A 9,388-nucleotide genomic window follows, 5' to 3' on the forward strand; every position below is an offset into this window, starting at 1 on the left:
AAAGGATTCTGTTCATAGATAATTTATTTTTCACTCAAAATATATTCAAAAAATCAATACAAACAATAATATTAATCATGATTGAAATTATTATTCTGTTACAATATACCAACCGCCGTTTTTCAAGCGTTAGTCTTGATATCGAATCATTGAGAAACAAAAGACAATCGTAACAAAAAATTACATACGCATTACTTCATGATGCAAATTTCGCACTTCGATTTAAAAATGGAACTACATAATTGTTTAATTTTTCTATTAACGTGTTCCATTTTTGAATTTTATAAAATATGAATATAGCTACAAGTCTTCGAAAAGAAAATAGTATGGTCCGACGACGTAGTTGATCCCGTATACTTTGGTTTTAGCTGGTGGTCCTATCCAATCCACTCTGAAGTGCTTTAGTATATTTGAAATTAAAATCTCCAGTTCTAACTCAGCAATTCGGCGACCTAAAACATCAAAACTAATATATACATCTATAGCTCGTATGAACAATAAAGAGGCAATAGTCATAGATAATTTTAAAATGAACCATAGACAATTTAACGTAATCGTGTTCAATTTATTAATAGCACTGTTTGAGTGTGTGTTTCTTGTTCGTTCCATTATATGGAGATTGATGAAACTGTAATATTATGTACAACTGAATACTGTTGAATTGTTCCTTGCGTTACTTATGTTGTGTATTTTTAAGTCTTTATATTATTATTTTTTGGATTATAGGTCTTTATAGGCTATTAAAATTAAAAAAACAAAAAACTGTGCGTGTACTAGTGTACATACGTAAGATGTGAAACCTCTTTAAGACCTTATTTTTCGAAAACCTAATTTTACCTTATTTTTATTATATATTTTTGTTATTAATATAAATTTTATACATTTTAAAAACGCACTACACGGTTTTTGACATAAATAATAATGATTTAAAAGCATAATTTCTATTTATAACTAAACATAATACTGCAATATTAATTAAATATAACGTGAAAAAATTAACCAATATACGTATACATAACAGTACGTTGCGGTAAGCCTGAAGTTAGTTTGCAGAGGTAGGCAAACTTCATAAAAAAAAATCTTGCAACTAATCAATAAATTGGATCCGAAATCGCCGGACAAGAAAAAGATGGCGCGTAACGGAAAAATGTGACGCGTATGCGTAAGTCAATTTTTTCCCAACGCCGATAAAGAAGTTTCACTTCAATAATATCTTAATTGTTGCACTTTGGAGAATGTTAGGTATGTATGTGATTATGTGAAATAAGGGCAACCGTTTAAATAAATAAATTCAAAGTAACGCTTGGTATGGATTGCTCAATAAAAAAGTACGAAATGCTATTGCAATAGTTATGGAAGCGACGACAAAGTGACAGTGAAATCCTTTGCTGGACCCGTTTCATACTTTGTCCTTTTTAAATTCATTTCGTCTATGAAGCTTTTTAGTCTATGAATGCCGCATATTTTTGCAAATCTAACTGAATGACATGATGTTATTAAACAAATGTAAAGATATTGCATGGTGATAATTCTTTCGTTTACGTATTACACATTTTTATAGAATTTATTCCTTCTTCAGTCAATAATTTTCCTCGCTAAAGAGACCCTATTTATTTATGTCATATTTACGAAATAAACATCTTAAATTGTACTCACCTAAGCAGCTCCTAACACCGAAGCCAAAAGGGTTACACGCAAATGGGTGTGCCCTTCCATAATGCAAGGGATCAGTCTTTTCAACCAGCCAACGTTCAGGAATGAATTCTTTTGAACGTAGAAAATGTTGCTCACTCGTTGACAAAAACTGGTGAGCAAATGTTACTAATGTCTGTGAAAAAAACGACAACAATATTATTTCGATCACCAAAGAGACCAATTACAATATTGCATGAACACGTTGCTGGCTGAAAAATATAATCTGTGCGGACCAAATAAAAAAACTGAAAAAATGCGCGAAAGGTATTCTTTTGTTATTCTTTGTTCAAATTCGGGTTTAAGTAGTAGGGATAACTGTTAAGTATTGAAGAAATTATGTTATTGTAACGTATTTTCTTTCGCTCAAGTATGTATAACATTATAAAAGTATCTACGTACGCGGACGTACACCATACTATATACACGAATATATAGAAACAAATATTGCAAGGAGTATTTTTATTTGTAAACAAAACAAAAACAATTGAATAGCGTTTAATCGCATCAAATTATCAATGTAATAAAACTAGAAATCGTAAACCAGTTATGTAATTGTTAATATGTACTTACGTTTTTCGGTAAATTATAACCTAAAACATTATAATCTTTAGTGGTCATCCTAAGATTTCCAGCTACAATAGGCATTATACGTAAGGATTCTTTAATGCAGGCTTTCAAGTAGGGTTTCTTCTCATTCTGAGACATTATTTCGTGTCTTAGTTTTTCTTGCTTATCTTTATTTTTTGCTAGTAGGTATAATGTTGCTAACATTGTGTGTGCAGACTGGAAATAAAAAAAAACTCAAAATAAATGATAAATGCTCTATATACTACTACATACATACATGTATGGGAATCAATCAGGTGCTAAGGAAATCTTCAAACAAAGAAGAATTATATGATGACTTCATGTAGGTACTTTTTATTAAGTATCCTTTAAGACTTTAGAAGTCTATACAACATGCCGATAGAATAGCCTACCCTTAAGAATGCGAACAAACTTTTATTTTTAAAATATCTTTTTTTTGCAATCGGAAAATTACAGGGCGTTTGGCTATTATAATTGTGGAAAGATACGTCGGGCCAAAAAGTTTTTATAGGCATTGCAAAGACAATGTATATATTAGGGTATAATATCTTGATACCAGAAACAAAAGCTAGACGAAAGACGAAACCATGCATTAGTGATGACATTTGGTTTGTGGCCGGTTAGTTAAAAATATATAATAGAAGGAACTGATTGAATGACAAATTTAAAAATAAATCCAAAATTTGCTAGAAATCGAGTGAAAAACAATTTGACTGAGTTAGACAACAGTTGTTTAGTTGTGGGTTTCATAACAGACAAATTTAAATTTACAAATTTATTTTTCTGTTCGAAAATTTAAATGTCACAAATCGCTTGTAACAGTACGAGACCATATTAGTATATAGATCATAATACATACTGTGTCCACGCCAGCAAATAGTAAGTCCGTCGCCATGATGACGGCCACTTTCTCATCTATTTCCAAAAGTTTTTCAAGAACGCTTTTCTCTTCATCATCTTTCCTTCCCTTAGATTTATATTCTTCCATCGCCTTTTTAAGGAAGTACTCGCTTATGCTGAAACATTTTTATATTTTTGGTAAAATGTTAAATAGCGAAAATCAAAACTTGAATCTTCATCACCCAGACTCTTATTATCCTTATTCTATAACGCGGATTTAGTTTCCAGAGTAGTCAACACATTTTTATGTAGGTAGTTGGTAGATTTAAAAGTACTCAAGACCAGATTGCGATTTCAGAGAAGCATTGGAATGCAGGGCATAATAAGAAATTTATTAGGGACATTATTTTGAAATAACTTTTTGAATCCCTTTCTTCTACAAAAATACGATTGACATGTTTTGACAATCTTCATAATCCACATTAAGCATTCTGAACCCCAGTACCTTCCGAATTGATACAACCGAACCTTGAATGAGCGGATGACTGACTCGCCTCACCTACCTCGATCAGGATGTGTCAGTAAGCCAGGCTTTGCAAGGTGTAGTCCGCCCCAAAGACCTTGAAATGTCTGTTCGGCTCTTGACATACACTAATTGCGATGCTACAAACTTTATAGAAGATAGGAAAATCAAAAGTACACTAATAATAAAAATAAATGTTACCTTTTTTGTTCAGCATAACAATTCATTAGCTTTCTATAGTTCCGTGTTGAAATGTATCGCCATAAACTTGGTCGAAAGTCCAATTTGTTTATTAGAACAAATATATCGTGGGCAATTTGAATGAGTCTTCGGGCGGGAGAATCTTCAGGTAGATTTAGATCAAGACAGTTTATTCGACCACCCAGAGCCACTACACCAATCGTTTCCAAAGCCCATAACGATATTACGTCATCGATATTTTCAATAGCATTTTTGTCATTACGTTCATATTTCATTCTAAAAATATAGTATTTTTTTTAAATATTTGTCGTTTGGTTCAACTTCTATTTACCTATGGTATTATTTTTAGTCTATGACTGCCATAGTGTTTTTTTAATTTTATGATTATTTAATATATAGGTTAATAAAATAATTAAAATCTATATGAAAATTTATTTTGAGTATTTTTAGACCTCATCAGGTTTTGATGTCATTGGGAGTGATTTTTAATTCATTCTTTTCAAAAGTGAAAAATATGAATTCTGAAATAAATAGTTGGGTTTATTTCATTATTATTTTTATGTTCAAGACATTAATAACTAGATGAATTTACATTATGAGAAGGAAATATTACCTTGTAACTGTATCATCTGAAACTTCGTTCAATATTTTGCTGTAGAGTTTAATAGTTTTCGAATGCATCATTATTGGGTTTACTATTGACCGGAATTTTTTCCATGGTTCACCATGACTGTAAAATTGTTCGGTATTATTTTTTGTTCCTCAATGCTCGGCTATTCCACCTTCCTAGATTTATTTCACTGAGTCAAATAAAGTAAATTCTTAATAGCTTACTAGAGCGAGGGTCGTGCATTCGAATCTAGGCAATGCATGAATTGGAATCTACGAAACAAACTCACGTAGGCACACGTAAAGTAATACTACAAGGTTCAGTATCCGTACTTTGTAACTCTCCAATGATGGAACCAATTTTGAAATTATTATCCGACAGAATTAAATAGTGCCTTGGCATTTTAAATAAATGGAAACAGAAATCGCTGTCATGTGTCAAGTTAGCTAATTCTGTGCATAGATGATTAATAAGATATAGAAAAAAAAAAATTATGTCATACCCGCTTACCCTCCAGGTAACGGAACTTTTTTAATAAAGAAAATATAAATCTTGTACGATAATTAAGCTAGGTTATATCAATATCAGTTTCTATATAAATACGTGGAGACAAACTTCCTGTACAATGAAACAGCTGTAAATAATTGCAACTGTTTAAGGTTCTTACTCAGTCAAGAGGCCCGTTAATTGATCAGAACTGTAGGGAATAACTTTCTTTCTGTAGTACTCTAAACTCCTAAATCCGGGACGAACGGGCATCCAGTTTTCGCCTCTTAAAATCTATAAAATATAATTTTACTTCTTTAAATGTAAATAAACACAAGCCTTCAATCATTCTAAACATGCAATCCGAAAACAATTATTTATACTTGTATGGTTATTTTGTAAAGTTTAAAATATACCAAAAATTATTGCGTCACTTTCTAAGCCAAATTTCGCATCATCGCATTTGATAAGTTTCTATTAAAGTATATTATTATTATACTTACTAGCTATAGGCTTTCGCAGCTGGTTTTACCCTAGATGGATGCTTTATTTTTGAGGCTAAAATTCCTACCAAAATTGTAAGTAATAATTTAAAAAAGTTAATAATTATTTGTGTAACAAATATGAATTATAATAGTTGTTCTTGTGTAATCAATACATTAGAGTAAATTTAAGTAGGAAATGAATGGAGTAGCTTTTTTATTTATACTCTTTTATGTGATTTGTTTACAAAAATTCTAATTGAACGGAACTTACTAGCGCAGCAGCCTCCGCATCTAAAATGAATATCAGTGTTGGTCCACCAAATTTTCCTTCCAATCGTACAATAGGTCCAAATTTATCGTAAAGTGTATTCAACATTATTTCACGATTAGCGAGTGATCCTACAATTATATGGCGATTACTTTTTGTTAGTTATTAGCTATTCATGACCAATTAAGCAGGCTTTTTTATGTGAGGGGTAAGAAATTGGGATTCTTTCTTCTACTACAAAACAATATTGGTTCATTAAAATAAAAAATAAATAATAGTTAAAAAAAAACCATTTTAAAGCACATCAAACTAAAAAGTGCCTCAGTTTCAGCCTAAATTAGGAATTATTTTTCACTTTTTAGTTTGATGTGCTTTAAAAGCGTGTTTTTTTTAACTATTATTTATTTTTTAGTTAATTTTTTTAATTTTTTTTCGGATTATTGCATTGTCATCGATCTTTGACAGGTGCGCAAAGTTTGAATTAAATCTGTCCGTTAAAAGTGGGTCAAAATCGAGTCCGAAGGAGTCGGTTACATACATGCATACATACAGGTGAAGCTAATATAAAGCGAGTAAAAATGAAAGGAGAGACTGGTCGCTTGTGTAAGGTAATATTTCCATTAAAATTTCCTTGTTTTTAAAACACCTCGATGTCCTAAAACAATTTGGGACTAACCTTTTGATAAGGGCATTAACGGACCTTTTCATTGTCCGTTGAGTGAACTGGCAAAAGTTCTAATATTTGTTAGTGCCTATAGTAGTTAGTTAATTTCTTGTATTTTTTATTATGTAACTTTGTTAAATTAATTTCGTATGTTTGCTTACTTTTGTTTCGTCTGTAAATTTTATTCACTCTTGTCAATTTAGGGTCGCCTGTTATTGCAAGAGTGTTTTTATAAATAAGTTAAAAAAATATCAAAACTATTTAACGTAATTAAGAATACGAAATATCTGCAATTTCTGACTAAGCTAAATTAATATGTATCTAAGAATCTAAGAATAAGGTATGAAATTCGGTCCAAAACTTATAAATTATTTAAAATAAATACATTACAATTTTAAGTAATGACAATAATTATTGCTTACCTCCCGGCAAAAAATGCAAAGTCTGTCCAATGATTGGTAATGAGTAAGGTCCAGGAATCTCTTTCCATGATTTAAGATTTGAATTAACATTCTCATTTCCCTTCAATGAACAAAATCTGGAAATATTTTTACTGTATTTTGTATAAAGTTTTTTTTATATTTAGAAAAAAGTGCTTCTATTGGAATACGGCTGTGCTCTGTGCCTGTTGTAAGGATCAGTTTCAAGACAAAGATGTGATACTTATATCCAACTAGAAACAATTATAGTTTCATCTGCGTTAGAATCAGTGACCTTTGGGTTCAACCCTATGTCCATTTAATAACCGAGCTATATAATATATATATATGTTTTGAATATTAAGAACAAGCTGCTCGCGAAATGTGTATAAAGCTTGTAAAGAAATGGCTTATAAATTATATTAGATAAGGACATGGATGTTGATAAATCGTTTTTTAGATCTCATTTAAATTATCGTTTGGGGAATTATGTAATATTTATATTTGTAGAACAATTGAAATAAATTGAAACAGACTGACTTAGACTTAGCCTTGATATTGCATACATTTAATTAAATTATTTAATCGTTTCACACCACAAATAATGTGGCCTTTAGAACGTTATAAGAAGTGTTATTAAACATTAATACCACTCAATAATACTTTTAGCAGTAAGGTTAAACAAGTTCTTAGTCTAATAGGTAATATTCATAATTTATAAAGTTAAATATATACATCATATGTATTTGCTTTATATTTACGTGAGATTATCTAATCATACACAGATAACACGTTATATTGATAACGTTTTGTGTCAGCTGTTATCATGACTTTGAAAACCAATATGTTCGTGACCTTTAAAATATGTCGGCGTTTAATGTTTGTGTTTTGTTCTCACTATGTAAGTGCGTGCCTAATTCGACCGCTAATGCTAAGCGTTTGCTTCTTTATTATTATGACATTTTGTTTGCATATGTCAAGTGATAGTTAGCGTAATGGTTGTAGTTCTTTACATTTTTTACTTTTTTTGCCACCCCTTTTAGATAAACGGTTTTATTGTTATCTATACGTATATAAATAAAAATGAATGCAAAATATGCGTGAACGCAATTTGAGTAATTTTTTTTTATCTACTCCTTGAACTCTACTTTATATGGAGATAAAGATTGCACGGGAAACCTAAAAACCAGTTTTTATTCCAGAAAAGCGACCAGTCTCTATGGGATCGCGTAGAAAAAATGTTCTATATGTTAGTATGTAGCTACTAAAAAGGTCGTCTAAGTAAAAAAATCTGAACGCGAAACAAAATTCGAGGGGGCTGCTAGTATAGAATAGATAACATTGAAACATAACGGATCAAATAGATATTGGTAGCCAAATGTTCTGACATCTTTGATCTTCCTTATTTCATATTAACATTCATAAGTGTATATAGTTACCAATATGATTAATAAGTTTTGATTTGATCTACGCCATGAAATATTCATCTACTTTTTAACCGCCTTAATATCAGGATGAGGTGATAAATTCTACGAGTATTTTTTTATAATATAAATCAATAAAACTCGTATCGGTAAAAATTATTGATTTAATTTTTCCATCGTATAACCAGTATTGCATTTGTGGAGATAAATAGGAGGAGGTAAGAAGGCCTGTTTAGAAACTCAGCGAATTTGAATTACTTTGTGTAGCAAAACCTATGTTAGCTGATACATAATTGAATAAATTTTACAACTTTTTAAATTAAAAATAATTTGTTGATTTTCTAAGAGATATTTTCGAATATCCTATTCTTTATACTAAATATGTATAGACAGAAGTATTTGATCTAAACATTTAGCATGAATTGTAAGGTAGTATGAAATGGAACTAACATACCTGCAAATTACGTCAATCCTAGTCATTACAAGTCTAGCTTCAAAATTTTTGTTACAATAGATTTATTTGCACATAATGTTTAGAACAATTATTTGTAATACTGTAATGCTATGCTTTTAAAATGAGTATTCTTACCTTAAACTTTTTTTAGATGAACCTAAGACTGGCAATATTTTTCTTAATAACTGCATATTTTTACTAACTATAATGTGTTTTATTTAAAATAGTTGCTTGCTGACAACTAATACTACATGTAAAAAATAATATTCAGGTACGTTCAACGAAAAATACACAATCTAGGGTTTAAGGTCTAGTAGGCGTTTTGGCGCGCTTCACAGGTTCACGGATGACAGTACTATTGTCAATAGACAATTCTATTGTCTTTGGTCTTCTCTATTGATAGACTATGAGTATATGCGCAGTGCACACTTTTCGTATAACGTGCGAATTGTAAAAAAAAGAAATTGTATTTGGTGTAAACCTGTACGTATTATCTAAAATTTTCTTCATCTTAGATTCTAGCACCATTATTTATAAAACCCAATTAATATGTTTAATTACGCTTTTAGCTAACGTGAATTCGTCTTCTGTCGTATTGTATTTAGATAATGTTGTAATGAGGCAGTAATCTGTGATTAGATAGGATAAGAAAGGAAGGTAATGAAAATATGTTTACTTATAATTACTTCGATTTCAATTAGTTTCAAAGCCAGAAATATTATAAGACTTTT

General features: G+C 30.4%; 1 protein-coding gene across 2 annotated transcripts; it reads right to left on the bottom strand.

The window, feature by feature from the left end:
- Positions 1 to 6: 6 nt before the first annotated feature.
- On the bottom strand, positions 7 to 9,010 carry LOC125059282 (cytochrome P450 CYP12A2-like). Of its 2 annotated transcripts, XM_047663649.1 has the most exons (10): positions 8,793 to 9,010; positions 6,783 to 6,898; positions 5,700 to 5,827; positions 5,125 to 5,237; positions 4,461 to 4,577; positions 3,848 to 4,123; positions 3,143 to 3,299; positions 2,266 to 2,478; positions 1,657 to 1,828; positions 7 to 452 (listed from the first exon to the last, which is right to left on the bottom strand). In XM_047663649.1, the coding sequence occupies exons 1-10, from the start codon at positions 8,846 to 8,848 to the stop codon at positions 301 to 303; spliced, it is 1,500 nt and encodes a 499-aa protein (XP_047519605.1). In that variant the 5' UTR covers positions 8,849 to 9,010; the 3' UTR covers positions 7 to 300. The 2 variants fall into 2 exon arrangements, with proteins under 2 accessions (XP_047519605.1, XP_047519606.1); XM_047663650.1 differs by lacking the exon at positions 5,700 to 5,827.
- Positions 9,011 to 9,388: the final 378 nt, after the last annotated feature.

The sequence above is a fragment of the Pieris napi genome, chromosome 19, assembly GCF_905475465.1.
Source record: "Pieris napi chromosome 19, ilPieNapi1.2, whole genome shotgun sequence".
NCBI classification, from domain to species: domain Eukaryota; kingdom Metazoa; phylum Arthropoda; class Insecta; order Lepidoptera; family Pieridae; genus Pieris; species Pieris napi.

Coding starts and splice junctions, on each gene's coding strand:
- LOC125059282 (XM_047663649.1), bottom strand. CDS start 8,848: ATGCAGTTATTAAGAAAAATATTGCCAGTCTTAGGTTCATCTAAAAAA. Junction 3,300..3,847: donor TGTTATGCTGAACAAAAAAG/GTAACATTTATT, acceptor AAAATGTTTCAG/CATAAGCGAGTACTTCCTTA. Junction 453..1,656: donor CGGTGTTAGGAGCTGCTTAG/GTGAGTACAATT, acceptor TTGATGTTTTAG/GTCGCCGAATTGCTGAGTTA.